Below are 17,371 nucleotides of genomic sequence, written 5' to 3'. Positions count from 1 at the left end.
TCCCTTTAGAGATGGGCAAGAAGACTTTACTCATGAGCCATCCAGTAGCCTTAATCTGACCTATGCTTGGAGTAAGAGCTTCTACCACTTACCGCTTAGATAAACAGACACAGTGCTGGTATTCCAACAGTATTCTGGCAACTGTTTTGGGGGGATTTAGCGGGACTTTTGCTTGTCTGTTTTTAAAGGGACTCTGAAGAAGTTTTTCTACCTCAGAATTAACCAAAACAAGATGTTTTTTCACATTTTTCACCCCAGGTCAGGGACCTGTTTGGGTAAACAAGGCTAAAATCAATTTATTGCAACTGAGCAGCTGGCAAAGTTTCCTAATACATACATAGGATCATTTTGTAGTGGAAACAGTTTCTGAAAAATTGGTTGGAAATAGACTAAGGGGGGAAAGCTCCCTACCTAAACAAAACAAAACAAGAAAAAAAAAACAGAAAAAGGTGATGAATGATGTTAGATATTGTAACAGATTGTGGAACGATGAGTCAATCCCCTTTCCAAGGCACCCCTAGCCTCATCTGATTGAAGAGTGTTGGGAGTCCGGCAACAGACAGGAAGGTATTGGAATAAGCTGATAGCAATAACCCATCAGGCTGAAACAGTTAAAGAAAAAATAATTTTGCCACACAGGAACTATTCCTAGTAATTCCTAAATGAATTAGCACACTAACTAAACCCGCTTGCACCTAGTCTTCCTCACCCCACCACCCAGCAATTAGGAAATAAAATGCTATTTCCATATGCTATAATTCGTGAAGTAAGAGAGATGTAAAATGACTTTGATACAACAGGACAAATGCTGTAGCTGCTCTGAAAAGTCAAGACAGTCCACAGAAGTGTTACCAGTAAAGAAAGAAACACTTCATAATCTTTGTATATACGTATTTGGCTCACTATATGATTTTGACTGTAACTGTTCATTGCATATAAACTCAACTGGTGGATAAAGAAATCTGTCAAAACAGGTCATATCGACAAAGTTTAGCTTACAGTACTGTATGAGAGGTGCTCTCTGAGCAAAAGAAACTATTTGTCTCAAACCAAGTACATAGCAAAAACTTATTTCAACTAAATTTTACGTGATACCATTTCTCCCTGCTCTAATGCTGAGTGACTCATATTGTTACAACGCTTCAATCAGATTGCTTCTGGACAGCGTTGCTGTCTAAGAGACAATTTGTAAAGATTGCTGAAGGTGAGGGTACTTAGCTTCACTTTAGTTGTGCTAGTGTAATCAAAAAGACTTTAACTCAAGGATTTCTCAACTTTCTTAACATACACTTTAAATTACCTATCTTCAAGAAAGTTGTTATTCTTAACATTCTTTTTCTTTTGGTTAAACATCTTGAACACCTGTCTTTATATCTCATCTCTAGCTGAAAGAATAACATGTGAGAGAGAAACACTGCTAGGCTATGATAAAAAAAATTACTTTTAGCTAATGAAGTACAAATACTTAACACATTTTAAATGCTAAGGAACAGCAGCTCAATTTAAGGTTAAAGGTAATCCATCTTATAGACAGAAAAAGAAAATTATATCCATCTGTTTTAAAACTTCTGCACACTATGTTCATCGAGTGCTTCTGAATTCATGGATTTGAGAAAAACTGAATTGAATCAACTGAATTGATCCTGAACTCTTCAGGATCTCCAGGTTATTAGTAATTTGCAGCCCTCTAATATAGTTGCTCTCAAATTTAAAAACATTTAAAACAATTTACCTGGCTCTAGCCAAGTACCACCTAATATTGTCGAATGTGTGAGGCAAACAATAATACCCCTAACCTAGGCAAGATTTGTCAATGATGGCACTGTATGCAAAGAGTAGGGAATAAACAGAGGAAGCTGGAAAGACGCATCTATGTCAGTTGAGAAAATACACCTTCCAGTCCTGGGTTGTATCAGGAAGAATTTCAGTTAGCTCACAATGGCCCAAATTACTATAAAGGAAATAGCATGTACCTCGCAGCTTGCAAAATTTTAACATCAGTGTTAAATGTGCTATACTATTGCCATAAATTTTAAAATAGAAAAACCTAGAAGGTAAAACATATACTATATGAAACATAAAACTGAATAAAATTCTTTTAGAAGAACAAACATTTTCTTTGGCCATTTCCTTTTCTTCACATTAACACCATTTATTTCTGCCCCCATGGGATACATCTCTGGATCTGTAGAAGTTTAAATAATCCATGATATAAAAAAAAAATCTATGAAAATTAGTGAGTAATGCTGAAGTACTGAACTTCTAAGTATATACTTCCCCATATACCACTCTTCAGTGTGGAAACAGTCCTTTAAACAATACTAACAGATTTGAAGAAAGGCAATGCAGTTTTGAAAAAACTAACTGAAAGAGGTTGCCAATCTACCTGAAATAGGTAGACAATCAATGTTTTTTTATATACAAAACACACTCACTTTATAATTCTGTGGTGCTTATTCTTTGCAGTAACTGTAAGTTACATACTGTTGTAACACCTAGCATTCACATCTCTTGACGAAGAAAGCTACTGTGAGTTTTCCACTGGTCAATAAACAGGAGCTAAGAGCGCTAAAAGCTTTCTAGACACTCTTCTACGTTGGAAAATTAAACACTGAGATGGAGAGAAGGCAGTCAGAATGAGATGATAGAACAAGGAAGCATCTTGGCAGGTAACACAGAAAACAGAACTATGAAAAAAGCAAAGGAGGGTTATTGTTTTAGCTAGACTGTAACTGCATTAAGCCAGGAGTTTTGGCTTAAATCTAGTTTAGTTACAGTTGTAAGTAATCCTTTTTTCCCCTATTGGGAAAGCCAAGGTTTCCATTGGTTCTAAAAGAATTGTGGTCTGTGAGGGACCAACACACAAACAGACAGCACAGTACCAATGGATTTTGAGACATGTTCAGCTACTAAATGGAACAAGACAGAACAAAAATCTAACACGTAGGGACAGATTTATGGATTATCATAGTCCAACCTGTTTGCATTGGCTTGTTTAGACACCTCCTTCGATCTTTTCATTTTTTTCCTAATTGCATCAGCATCAGGTAAATGGTGATGACCTGCAGGCCCCTTAGGAACTCCTGGACGTATTCCAGGTGGAATTCCTCTGCAGATAAATACGTACAGTAACTTTCATTACTTTCATCTAAAGCAGACCACATGCAACCTCTAGTGGAAGGTAGCCATACCTCTCAACAACTTCTCGGCCTTGTACTTCTGCCCTCCATCTGGCTTCCCTCTCTTCAGCTACTCTAAAGTTCTTTTGCATCTGGTCAAAAATAGCATGATAATGCTCATATTGTCCTCTGGAAGACACTGGAAAAGGACCAAGACCACCTCCACCGCCATAATATGGTGCCTGAAAATCAGAAAAGGTAGGGTGGACATCTCAAACACTGGTTTTAACAAGCCCTTCCAATTTTCACCTCTCTGGCAGAATGAAAGTATTAATATGTTCTGCAACAATTCTGAACTGGTCCTAGTTTTATTCTTGGTGTTCCCCTATTTTAACCAAGGAATTACGATCCCTTTTCATCACTTTACCACTACAAGACTGATAAATTAAAAACTTGTTTTTCAGTTAGCACTCCAAAATAACACAGTATTTTACCTCCTTTTGATAATAGTGTAATTATACATGAGACATCTGTCACACATTCTGGAAGTTATTGGTGAGGAATCCATTGAAGTGTAACTGGAGATAGCAGATGTTCTACACAGCAAAAATCAAAGTTTTAGCACAAAAAGCTAAAAATGATACAGTACTAACTGAAGCACTACTGAGTGATTTCTATCCAAACATTAACTTTTAAAATTGAAGTTAGAAACAGTTAAGCACACTTCTAAATTTGCTGAGTGACGTTAGCACCAGATTTATCTGAGAATCCCCATTTTTAGCAATCTATAACTTGGCTGCATCACCAGAACTGAGATGCTTCCCTACTGAAGTTCAGATCAGGGGAACATGTACCACAAGTTACAGCTTTGTGAAAATGATCTCTGTCACTCTCAAAGACTCGAATTCCTGGAGAGCCTTTGTGTGAAAATAATAATAAAAAACAAAATGTTGCAAGCAGCTGTGTACAGTAGTAGCCAAGGATGGATGCAGAAAGTGTGAAATTGGCAAAACAAGGTTAAGGTTGTCAGCACATGCATAAAGATGTTCCCTTTACACCTGGGGAAAGTGGTCAAATAGCCCATGGTAACAAACCTATGGAATCTGCTTTAACAATAGGGTGAATGTTCTTTCCAGAGTGGTCCAAAGTATTTCATGTACGTTCGAATGCGACAATGCAGATGTGACAGACTTACAGTTGTCCACCCAGAAGTTCTCGAACAGCCTATATTTAACATCGGAATTTGGCTCACATTCTCAGTTTCAATTGCTCAATGCACATCAATAGTCCATGTGATAAGAGTACTAACTGGAAGATTTATCTAGGCATTAAAATAAGTATGCTGGTACACTGTTCTTCTGGGTAAAATTAATTTATTATACAAGACAATTGATTCTACAAACAGAATGCAAAGCCTTACCTTAGACACTCTTAAAGGTTTCATCTACAATTACTAGAGCTCAGTTTCCAAAAGGACTACCCAAAGAAATAGTATGATCAATCTCTAAGCAAATGCTAGCAGCAGGTGCTCATCAACCATCTGCAGAACGGTTACAGCCCCTGCTAGAAGCACAAACCCAGAGTCTACTCCTTGCCATCTCTTTCCCTATTCTACCCCAGAAGCAGGTACCAGCAACCAATCCAAAAAAGACAGGAGGAGAAAATACTGCACTGCAAGACCCTGCTGTGCATTTAGAGACTATGTGGCCTGCATTACTGGAATGCTTGAACACTGCTACTCTAAACTAACAGGGAGTCACTGGCTGCAGTTTTCATGGGGGAGAAAGGAAGAGGATAATTACATCAAGAATACTGTAACAGTACATGGAAATCTGAGTGATGATACCTTAGTGGCCTGCAGTACGATCTGCACAAAACTACCTAATCCAGAGAACAAATTTCAAACAATTTTGAAGGATGTTTGCTCTGATATTTTACACAGTGACACTTAGTGAAAATATGCACGGCCACTGAAACTCAATTTCCTTACATTACTGTGAATACGAAAAGTTAGTGATGCAGTTTTAGCTAAAAAACAGAGAGTACTTTCCATGTCTAAGGCCCTTGCAATAAAACTCTTGAAGTCAATCAAAGGCATGATTGTTTTCAGAAACATATAGAGCTCTGATCCAAATATGCCAATGCTTATATATCATGTTATATCATTGGGCCCCTCGCTACAGGAAGGACATGGACGTGCTCGAGCGAGTCCAGAGAAGGGCGACCAAGCGACCAAGCTGGTGAGGGGTCTGGAGGCTCAGGGGCGACCTTATCGCTCTCTACAGTTACCTTAAAGGAGGCTGTAGAGAGGTGGGGGTTGGTCCGTTCTCCCACGTGCCTGGTGACAGGACGAGGGGGAATGGGCGAAAGTTGCAACAGGGGAGTTTTAGGTTGGATGTTAGGAAGTACTTCTTTACCGAAAGGGTTATTAAGCATTGGAACGGGCTGCCCAGGGAGGTGGTGGAGTCACCACCCCTGGAGGTCTTTAAAAGACGTTTAGATGTAGAGCTTAGCGATATGGTTTAGTGGAGTACTTAGTGTTAGGTCGGAGGTTGGACTCGATGATCTTGAGGTCTCTTCCAACCTAGAAATCTGTGATACTGTGATGTTGTATGGAGCCCTGCATTGGTGCTTGCCAGCATCATCCTGAGAGAGAGAATGAAGGCATGGGAACCAGATGATGGTTTTTGATTTCCCATTAAATCCACACATGGTAGTTTTGAAAGTCTGGTATTTTTACATTTGCTTTTATATTTAAGCTAAGTTATGCGATATGTGACACACGGCCAAAAAATATACCTATTTTGAAGAATAGTTATCAAAAGTAGCTAATGAAACCTGGTCACGTACTTTCGGTGTCTTCATATTTTGTTGTACAAGGAGCAGAAAATAAAACCTCTTCTCATTTTGACCCCAGTGCTTAGCCAGAGCTTGTTTATGAAAACTGTGATGAATTTGTTTAGGCTAAATATTTTTGCAGGACTCCCTAACACCAAAACAAATGGCTGGTTTTTAACCCAATTCATATTGTTCAATAGATTTACACCACAACAATACTGAACTTTCTGCACTGGCTCTGTCTGATGAAAATAGAGGACCCAGATTTTTATATTCAAGTATTTTCATGATACTACTTCCCAGAACAGTTATGCAAATAGAAACTGCCATAGGATTAAGATTAAATTATGTAATTTAATTCCATACGAAGTGAATGGCTAAGGGGTTAACTGCTTTCAGGAAAAAATTACATTTACTCAGGAATTTCTTCTCCCATCATGGACAACTTATCAATATAGGTATTGTAATTGTCATTTACATTGGTAAATAAAAATGAATGCTTAAAAGCACATTTTTAATATTGGGAAAGATGTCCATTATCGCAGTATGAGAACCTGGGAAAATATTTCAACAAAAAATTTCAAGAACAAACTTGAATATGAAAGAAGCTGTTCATGCATAGATTTAGCGCAGGAGAAGTAGCAAAAGCAGGAGTGGAAAAAAGAAAGTGGTGCATGAAAACCATTACTGGCAGAAAGAGGGGAGATTCAGAAATTTAATAAGTATTAAAAATGAAAACTGCACATGATCTCCAAAAAGCCAGGGAATAAAAAGTCTGTTATACACTCTGCCTTAAATTATCAGTAGATTAATACTGGACAGCTCCAAGAGTTGATCTCCAAGAGCAGATCTTTCTGAAAAGATAAGACCATGCCAGATAACCAAGGTGGGGGGGAACACATTACATCACATTTCTGCATCTGCTGCCAACCTTAACATCACCACTTCCACCTGAACCAAGCACATTCCTCCATCCTTGTTCCCTGGCTCTGTTTATTCGTTCCATCTGAAGGAGAAAACAATAAAGGAAAACATAGTTCAAGGAATCACTTTAAGAAAAATTGAGCTTCACTCTTAACACATTTTAAACACATTTTACCCTTTCTTTCTCCAATCTTCTTATTTCCTCTGCCTTCAGTAAACTGACCTGCAATGTAAGGATTAAACATATTTAGTAACTGGGAAACTGAACTACTCCATATTCCTAGGCAACAGGCAACAAAACACAACACATTTCACTGAAATTACTATGGATGTTAAAAAAAAAAAAAAAAGGGTGCCTCAAGTATCTTGTCTACCTGATCTCTCTGGCGTTTTTCTTTTTCAGGCAATTCTAACCTTTTCTTTTTTGAAGGTTCCTGAAAAACAAGCATATAATTTGGTATTTATTACCGAGCCATTATTCTGTGAAGTGTCTGTCAAGATTGGTTAGTCTTCCAATTGCTGACTTATGTCCACGAAGATAAAAATCATGTCTAGATGTTTGGAAAAAAAATATAAGGAGGAAAGGTTTGAAGGTTTTATTTTGTCATTCTTGCTCTGGACCTAGCTTTTGCTTAGATTGAATATTAGCAGATGATTTTGTGATACCTCAAACATTTTCCTCCTTTCTTCTCCTGGATTCATTTTCTTCACGGGAGTTGGAAAGTCCTAGATAAAAGGTGAAACTTCAAATTAGATAGCAAATGTCAGTCTGAAAGAAAAATTCTAATCAAAGAAAAAAAATTAAATTCACAATTCAGTATGTGCAAAAATGGGTTTAAAATAATTCATTACTGAGGAGGTTGTAAATGAAAAGCACTGCTCAGATCTTAGGTAAAGGCTATTGTACTTGCTCATCCTTTGCTAAGAGCTCCATCTTGAAAGCTGAAGGTAGTAATTTCAGATCTGTCTTAATTTTTCTTCTCTGGCAATGTCATTCCATATTATAATCTTTTCATAGTCTTTGAGGGTCCTCGATTTTAAGATTCTCTTTTTACTTGGAGAACAGATTTATTAGGTTATCCTTAGGTGACTTCTCTTGTGTAACTCTACCTAAGTTCTTGTTATCCATGGAAGAGGGGAATGAAGCCACAATTGAATATCTGGTAAAAAGTCCGCTATACAAAATAAGCTATGTTTCTTACTCTAATCTTCTCAAAAAGTGAGTGTTACTCAAAGCTTTTTTTTCCCCCTCTGACTGTAAAAGAATACAGATAGATTCATAGGATTTTCTTTTGACAATCCCATCAGATTGGTACTTTAAAGTCAAGTATCTCAGAAAACAGAAATCTTTATAGAGATAACACTAAGCGAGAATAGTTTAGAATAGTTTAGAATAACACTAAGCGAGATGATTGTTGCATGTTCCATTAAAAATCCAGTTGAGAACTGCAAGCTGAGGCTAGCCTGAAACAACAGCAAAGAGAAGAAAACTTACATTACACCGTAGCCATTAGTTCTATCCTACATCTTATCCCTTGTCACTACATACAACCCACACAAATAATGTCTTAAAATTGCAGCATTTTTTACTTCTTACAGCATGAGGATTCTTCCTCAGTCTGCATATCCTGCCACAGTGAGGGCTTTGGGTCTCTGTGCAAGTGGGTTTAGTGTTAGCTGGTGAAACGGATTATAAACAGCAGCAAAACAGCAGTTGATTTCACAACCAAGCTTTAAAAGAGAAAGAGACTTGTGGTCTCATTAGGACACACACGTTTACGTGTTCCCTTCTTTTTGCTCTCTTTTTCAAACTGCACATGATGAGCAAATGAGGCCTGTGTGATAACTGACAGAAGTTATCCCTGAGGTTCAACAGTTATTGGAGGATTAAGGAAAAACTACCTCAGGGCTAATTTTCTTTCCATCTACTAAATATAATATCAAATTTCACAGAGATCTCAGTATTATATTCTCCAAAGAGCCATGGGGAGAAAGAAAGAAAGAAAGAAAGAAAGAAAGAAAGAAAGAAAGAAAGAAAGAAAGAAAGAAAGAAAGAAAGAAAGAAAGAAAGAAAGAAAGAAACAAACAAACAAACAAACAAACAAACAAACAACCCACTTCTTCAGAAGACATTTTGAATTCGTTCTCTTGATGATGGCAGAAAATAAAGCTGAAGTGGGAGCTTCTTGGTTACTAGATGCTTGGCATGTGCCTAACTAACTGTATCATGAAATATCTCCGGGCCATGCAGTAATTAAAGGAATTATATATAAACAGCTTCATGTAATAGGGAACATAAAGAAAGATGACTGGAAAAAAAAGATTGGTAGTATGGTATGAAGGTATCCAGAAAATCATTTCTCATTAGCTCATGGAATCAAGTCTGGGAAAGTCCTCTTCTGATTACACAATGTCTCTGCTTGACAACACTTTAGAAAGTTATTAAAAGTTTTCTAAGGTTTAAAAAGTTGCAGATTATTTTTGAACCAAGAAGAACGATGCAAATATATTTATTCTGTGTCAATGATCTTGGTTTATCTGACAGACTTTCAATATTTCTAACAGTGGTCAACACCAACACAGAAATTGAAAACATATGCAGAGCACATCTAATTCAGCAGTGACATTAGAAATCAAGCCCAAGGTGGCAGTCTCCAAAAATCCTTATATTAAAAAGAAAAAGAATCCATAATGAAGCAAGACAAGCATTTACAGTACTACTGCTACAGTACTCGGTACTACAGTACCTCAGTACTACATCCATATAAGCAACATTTTGAAAAAGAATGTAAAATATTATCATACTGTTTAAATACAACATTAGCAAAACAGTTCAATTTAAGTATCTTTGTTAATTACCTGTCTAAATTTAGCCATCATCTTTTTCTCATGAAGCTTTTTGGGTGCATCAGAAGACTTCTTCATCACTAAAGGCACTCCATATTTTGCAGCGGGTTTGGTAATTTTCTGAGCTGGTGCAACTGAAGCCAGGATTTGTCCTTGAGCTGGTCTTTTAGCTAAACAAGAAAAGGCTGCTTTACAGCTATATCCAGGCCAGTCAGTATACTGTATTTCCATTTCCTAAGGTACTGGTACAGCAAAGCTGGAGGAGAATGGGTAAGTGCTAACATTTCATTCATGTGAGCTGACTATGTAAATGTAACATATCCAGTTGTCCAGAACAGCTCTTCTAAATATCATTTTTATATATGAATATATATTGATATTATATATTATAATATACGAAATAGCAGGACACTATCCCTGAACTTTTCACTTTTACAACTTCACTTTACACTGGAGAATATAAACTTGTTCTGGCTGCCATGTTTTATTATCCAGTTGTCATGAACACAGGGAAAAGTTTTCCCAATGCAATTGAGAGGCAGGCCTCCCTCCACTAATGACACTGGCCTGCAACCTGCAACACTCATGTCAGCAGAAGATGAGTTCTAAACCAGCTGCAGTTTCAACAGCCTCCAGGGACATTGTTTTCCATGAAAAGTTCCTGAAAATATGCCAGTATCATCTTGTGAATTTGAATCTGTGCAAGCAGGTTTCTCTTACTACAGAATAGCAGGACAGCAGTGAAACACATTCACAATACTACCAAAAAACACCAGAGCACTTGCCACAGTTTCAAATAATTACAAGGAGGGGAAAAAAGGAAGAAAATCTAAGAAATAAGTGTAAACTGACTATTGTAGGAAAACTTGAGAAAGTGAACTACAATCTAATTTGCCACCAACAGCAGAAATTCTACTACTAAGTCAAGGTTTAATCCTGGAATCTCTAACAAAAACCTCCCACTCTTCTTTTTTCCCCACAAGGAGTGGGATTTCTCATTACCCATTTGTCACTAATAAGGCAAAAAAATGTACACTAACAACAAATAAATAGTTTTCAGCATTTGCAGTTTTCACTGTCTCCTTACATTTTGGAAACGTAACAGTGCAAGAAGAAAGAGTACACTTAAAATGTGACAGGCTCATAGATTGCATTAACATGATTTGCACTCTACATACATCCAGCTCCCCCGTGAAAAAAGAAAACAAAAAAATGCTTCTCTCTCTCTTCTCCTCAGAACTTGTAAAATCAGTTCTAAGAACACACCCAAAATACAAGAACAAAAGTAGGTATACAATCTTGCCAGATTTGAAAGCAAAAGCAGTTTACACATTTACTTACCTGGTGCAGCATGCGGTCCAAACTTCTGGAAGATTTTGTGATTGAATTCTTCTGCAATAAGCTAAACAAAAAGTTGAACTGTTAGCCAACAGTGTTTACACCCAAAGCTAGAAAGAACTCCTTTTCAGAAAAGTGCGTATGCCTCTTTCAGAAAGCTTCTAATACTATTTGCCATAACTTTAAATGAATACTAAACTATGTATGCACCAGTGACCAACAAAATTTATTTAAAAAAAAAACAGAAAACATCTTTTAAGATTAGATAGCATCTCTAATTTGAGCATGTGAGTTAACCCGTTATCAAAATTGTGTACACAATCTACGAGAAAATAGAATCTTTATCTGGTAGTAGTCTACTACTTCTTAACGTTTGCCTGACTTAACCCTAAATAAAAATTTCATATCCATTCTGTAAAAGGCAGGAGAACAAGCTTTGCTGTAAAGACCTCTTATTCTGATCTTTCATTGGAGCAGTAATATGAACTATAATTGAACTAAAGTTGAACTAAATAATTGAACTAAATATAATTGAATATAATTGAACTAAATTGAACTAAAGTTGAAATTTCTGCAGGTTGGAATTACAGTCTATTAGGATTCTTTATACTCAGTGAGGTCTCCTTTTGCATTCATTTCCTCCGTGTACTTTCTCTGCCTGTATTTACTTACCTCATATATCAGTACTATTCCTGTATGTCATGAAAAAAGCCTGTCTAAATCAATGAGCATCTGACTCAAAATTCCTCACTAAATATAAAGACATATAAAATAGCACTTAACGTCGTTTGATATTTGTGAAACTTAAGTAATTTGAGTTTGTGTTTTTTTTTGTTTTGTTTGTTTGTATTGCTTTGTTTTTGTTTTTCACTTCACAGTAACAATCTTTTTTACTCAACTGGAAAGGTCTGCATAAAAGCTGTAGGAAATACTAATACTCCAATTTCCCATGTTGTATATTGACATCAGAATAAAGAAAAGTCCTACGATGTATTCAGCAAAACTATATGAAAGCCAACTCCATACCTGTGGTGTGAGAAATTTTTCAACCCGTTTGGCTATGAAGTTTTTCTCCAATATGGAGTTTACTGATGGTCTATCCTTAGGATTCCTTTTAAATAACTGTGACAGTAGGTTACGTAGGTCATATGAATAATGCATAGAAACAGGAGGAAAAGATCCAGAGATTATCTTCAGTACCAAGTTCTTCATGTTACCAGCTTCAAACTATATCATGCAAGAAAACAAAACAGTTACTGCATATTACTGCTTGCCCACATGTAAAGCTACACATAAAGGCAAGGAAAAAAAAACCAAACTGACAACCAAATACAAAGAATCCCCCCTTTCATTTGCCTGAACATATCAAAACAAATTTTCAAGGCCATCAACAGTTTCCATCAATAGTTTAAAATAATCTACTGCCAAATATTGCATTTACATATAAATACATCACACTACAGCTACTTCATACCATAGAAACATACAGTTTCCCCCAGATCTTGATGGACAGTGATAGACAGGTAAGGACGAAATAATTATGTAACTACATCTGCTTGATCCTCTTTACTTTCCCAAACACTTTCCACTACCACATGCCTTCTACCCTTTGTAGAGAAGCCCTTCTAAATGAAAGAATGTAAACATCACATTAATTCTGTGCAAAATCCAAAGGAATTCTTACACTTAGCCTACGCTCAGGAGGCAGCACGCTCCAATTCAATTCCTTTGTACAACAAAAAGAAAGCAGTGCGTATCGCCCAGTTTACAGAAAACAATCTACTGCTATCACCCCACAGAGGCAACTTTGTCAACACTGTTGTCCCAGAAAAGACCACACCATAAGAAATTGCAAAAGCTGTTATGAAATCTTTATGCTCTGGAAGGTGTTTTTTTTTCAGATTGACATGTTATTATAATCTTCTTTCTTTTAATAAAAATAGCTATTTTTAAAATAAAACGATAACAAAAATGTTTTTTTTTTCCCTTCGTAACTGAAAAGTGGATTAAAGATGTATTCTTCAAAAAAAAAAAAAGGGCAACTCTTACTTTGGTAATTTTTTCTAAGAACTACTAGTATTCTAAACAGAAATTCATGAATCTACCTGCAGAAAAGCTGACAGTCTGAATTTAGGCTCAGTTACAACAAAAATGTGAAGTGTTTGGAAAGAAAAGAACACTATTTGTTACTGCAGCTAACATCTTTTCAGCTAACACACGTACCTTGAAAATAATAATAAAACAATACTAAGATTTCTGCGGAGATTGGCATAAACCCAAACACCAAAAATGCTGGTCAGTATTGGAAAAGGGGATTAAATTGTTGAAGGCAATTTTAAGCAGTCACCATGAAAACCCTTAATCAACTGAAATACATTTGCAATAACAGCAGAAAAAAAATAATCTCTAAATTCAGTATTCTTTCAAAGAAACAAGAAGTTCCTACTCACTGCGTGTTTGAGTGTGCACATTTCATAGAGAACACAACCAAGGGCCCAGATATCACTAAATCAAGAAGAACACATCCCAATAGTTAGTTGTGGGTGTAAGATTGACATATAACTTATTAACTAAATACGCTACCTTTGAAAAGCCAAATGATGTGTTTTGAGTAGAGAACAGTCTCCCTTGTATGTACATCCCCAGCTCCCCAAACCACAAAACCTCAGCAAACAAACAAAATCAACAATCAAAAGCAAGGTCAGTCTGAAAAACATAGGGGGTTATTTTGGCTCCAGATTTTAGACCTTTTCATGTGCACTAACCAAATTAGAGAAATTAGATGAACTACGGATAAAGGCTTGTTTTCTCTAGATGTATACATTTGCCTGAGATCTCTGAAGTATAAAAAAGCTACCCACCATCCAACACAGCAAATAAAAATCTTAAATTCAGCTAAGCAGGCCATTTACTCTGTTTAACATTTACTTACGTTACCTACACTCACTAGAAGATTGTAGAATTTGTTTAGAATATAATTGGACAAGAAATCTCATGTAGGAGAAAACGAGGGACAAGGAGCTATAATCATTTTATCATTTAAGAAAACAATACAAATTAGTATGAGGTATTCACAACAATGGGCATGTTTCAGCTGTTTAGTGAAGAATAAGAATAAATAGCTAATAGCCACTTTAATTACATTAGGGATACCATCACCAGATACAGTGTACTTGCCAGGACAGCAAATGTAAAGTACAATACCTGCAGGATGTTCTTCCGTATGACTACCCATGCATGTGCTTAGAGAATTCAATTACTGTGTTTGTGATTTCTTTCTGAATATATTTTCACATTCATAAATTACGGCAGTAATGTGCAGATTGGCAAAAGTGGAACCATAACTAAGAACAAGGCTAGATCTAGAATTCGAAGCACTAAGCGAAATCATCTCTTCATCAAGTTACTTTACATTACACAGACCTGCAAGATCCTACCTGAATAGTGAGGCTCTGACGTCTTGGGTAAAGGATGAACTAGTGGCTGTTCATCATCATGTGAATAGAACAGCCTTAGTATTCCAAAGAACTCACTATCTTCTCCTTAACAAAAATGTTTAATAATATGGTTATTAGTACCTTTTATTGTTGTAAGGTCTGTTCTGACATATTTCAGGTGATAAATAGTATGGTGTTCCTATGCACGTGCGAGCCAACTCCACAGTACTAAGAAAAAAGTAAGAATGAACGTTAATGCACGTGAGAGGAGCACAAATTTTGTTTTCCTAAATCAAAGCAATTCAGATTAAATCATAGAAACCAGTATTAAAAAAGGAGTTACCTGTTCAGAACTCTGGCAATTCCAAAATCTCCCAGCTGTATTGTTCCATCTTTGGTTAAAAAGATATTCTTGGTATAGAAATTTTAAGAAGTCTGTTAATTAAAACATTCATACAATTGCACTTTTTTTTCCTCAATATGTTTTGAAAAGACTACTCTTTTTTTCTACTCTTCGATTACTATGCAGTCAGTAGAATTAGTGTTACTGACTGTGAAACACCAGACTTACTCTTGCCCTGCTTTATCAAAATTAAAGAAACCACTACTGCACATTCTAAAAATATAATTATTTGCAGAAATAGAAACTGTCACATGAGCAATACTCAAATAACTTGTCCTTGTCTGTTTATACAAATACCATATAAACCTTTTCTGGATAATTCTGAAGAAAAAAGTGTTTCCAGTAAAAAAAAAAAAAGTGATTATATAAAAAGATTATTTTCAATAATTTGCCAACTTCCACTAACAAAATACAGATGTAATCACTTTGGAAGTAGATTTGCTAAAAAAAAGAAAAGAAAATTACCTACATACCTGTGACTTTATGTCGCGATGCAAGATTTTTCTGTCATGTATATGTTTTAGTGCTAAGCAGATCTGTACAAACCAATCCAGAATCTATGCATAAAAGAGAAAATGCAACATCAGCATCTTTATTTATCTGAAAGCTTCTCTAGCTATATTACTGAAGATATTATCAAATCAGTTTTATAGCTCAAGGTTTTACCCTCTTCCCATAAACCTGTCTTCATTTATACCATAGAATCATTAAGACTGTCACAGTACTGTCACTATAACACAAAATTTCAAATGAAAAAAGCACATATATAAGTTAGATGTTAAGCCTGAAATTACTGGTTTCATTAAGTATTAAAAACTAACAAAACGTATGCATAATAAATTTGATTGGCTAAAACATTTAAAGCACAGAACTTGCAACACGAAGAATACCCTTTTGCTGAAATTGGTGCAACAAGTCTTCTTGCAGACAGCTAATTAGCCAAGTCCTAAAAAGCTATACCTATGTTTACAGAAACACTTATTTAACATCCATTAATTTTACGTATTTTACCTTAAAAAGAAAAATACTACAAAGCAGATTTCAATGAGAAAGGCAACAATGTATAATAAGATTATATATAAGGCAACAAACAGTATTTTTTTGTGAATGTGTAAAAATCACAATGTAAAAAGGGAAAAGCAGCAAGAACTTTTCCATGTGAATAATGACTTCACATTCCCAACTTACAAGTACATAAATTTCAACATTACAGTACAATGTAAGGTGTATTTTTCATTTTTCCATTTTCAAGTCTTGTATTTGAGTCCAAATTAGAAAGTTTGGCATTTTACAAGTTGTGTCCAAAATGTTTCATTACCCTACTCTGAATTCCATCAACAGAGCTAATACTCATAAGCCTTTCCAACCACAGGAAAGTTCAGATTCTGGTACTCCTGCCATATGCAGATGCAAAAGCATTGAAATGATTTGTAAGCAAGGAAACATACGACTTAAGACCAAAAACCTGAATCCCACATAATCTATTTTCACTTAGTTTCATCTGATCTGTACATTAAAATCATCTGTGTTATCCCAGACTCTCATGCAGTACAAGTGACTTTAATAACAAGTACGATTGAGAAATAAAATCTTACGGTATACTTCCAATAGAATATAAAGTTTTTCTACTGAAAAAAATAATAATTAGGCAAACTTCATATTGCTTCTTTATTACATTTTACAAAGCAAGTTATTTTATACTTCCAAAAAACTGAAGTCAGTTTTACAAAATAAAATCCTCTGCCATGATATCTGGTAGGATTAAAAATATTCATGATGACCTTTAGTGTTTTTCATATATCAGATTTGGTTTACTCTGCAAGAAATGCAACTTTTTTTAAAGCATCTTACACACAAAGACCAAACCCCAGATAACACACCAAGGTCTCCAGCTACAAAAAAGGCAGTACTGTGACTGATGGTAACAACCACCACTGTCTGGGAAACCTTCTATAGAGGTTAAGAAACCGTACCTACATAATTTAACCAAAATATCTTGAAACTAATGAAAAAAGGAAATTTTTTCAAAAAGGAATGCAGGAAAACACTATGGCATCAGTTTGCTGTTACCTGATCCTCAGAGAATAAGATTCCTTTCTGGGCATTTATTTTTTTAAACAGGTCTCCTCCTTCACAGTAATCCATCACTATGTAGAGACAGCCATTTTCTGCAAAACAAAACAAAAAGTATTTCAAAAGGAAGAAAAAAAAATACCCACCTTTAACATAACATTACAAATATCTTCACTGGAAAGGTTTATCTTATAAGGGTCATACAAAAAGCAACCAAAAATTACACGTTTTCATGTGCAGCCTCAGATATCATTGACATACTAAGATTCACCATGAAATTAAACATGTCACTTAATAAAAATAATATAAAATCGTTCTTAAAACCATTTGCTGTTTCAAATATCCCATAACCCTACCCTAAAAATAGACATCTTTGTTGAGGACTGGCTCGC

General features: G+C 35.7%; 1 protein-coding gene across 16 annotated transcripts in view; it reads right to left on the bottom strand.

Moving 5' to 3' along the window:
- NEK1 (NIMA related kinase 1) overlaps positions 1-17,371 on the bottom strand; it is a 47,491-nt gene that overhangs the window by 21,761 nt on the left and 8,359 nt on the right. For 5 of the 16 annotated variants that reach the window (XM_083833556.1, XM_083833569.1, XM_083833564.1 and 2 more), the window contains exons 4-17: positions 16,977-17,074; positions 15,380-15,463; positions 14,847-14,914; positions 14,645-14,731; positions 13,517-13,571; positions 12,093-12,293; positions 11,070-11,130; positions 9,741-9,898; positions 7,548-7,607; positions 7,256-7,315; positions 7,057-7,104; positions 6,889-6,963; positions 3,192-3,361; positions 2,978-3,109 (exon numbers count right to left, since the gene is read on the bottom strand). In XM_083833556.1, coding sequence (XP_083689682.1) covers positions 2,978-3,109; positions 3,192-3,361; positions 6,889-6,963; positions 7,057-7,104; positions 7,256-7,315; positions 7,548-7,607; positions 9,741-9,898; positions 11,070-11,130; positions 12,093-12,293; positions 13,517-13,571; positions 14,645-14,731; positions 14,847-14,914; positions 15,380-15,463; positions 16,977-17,074 — 1,357 coding nt within the window. The remainder of the gene's footprint in view (positions 1-2,977; positions 3,110-3,191; positions 3,362-6,888; positions 6,964-7,056; positions 7,105-7,255; positions 7,316-7,547; positions 7,608-9,740; positions 9,899-11,069; positions 11,131-12,092; positions 12,294-13,516; positions 13,572-14,644; positions 14,732-14,846; positions 14,915-15,379; positions 15,464-16,976; positions 17,075-17,371) is intronic. The other 11 variants (XM_083833571.1, XM_083833561.1, XM_083833570.1 and 8 more) reach the window with 8 other exon arrangements.

Source organism: Anser anser (genome assembly GCF_964211835.1).
Source record: "Anser anser genome assembly, chromosome: 4".
Classification (NCBI taxonomy): Eukaryota; Metazoa; Chordata; class Aves; order Anseriformes; family Anatidae; genus Anser; species Anser anser.
Note: the sequence above shows the minus strand (reverse complement) of the source record. Positions and strands in the feature narration are given on the sequence as shown.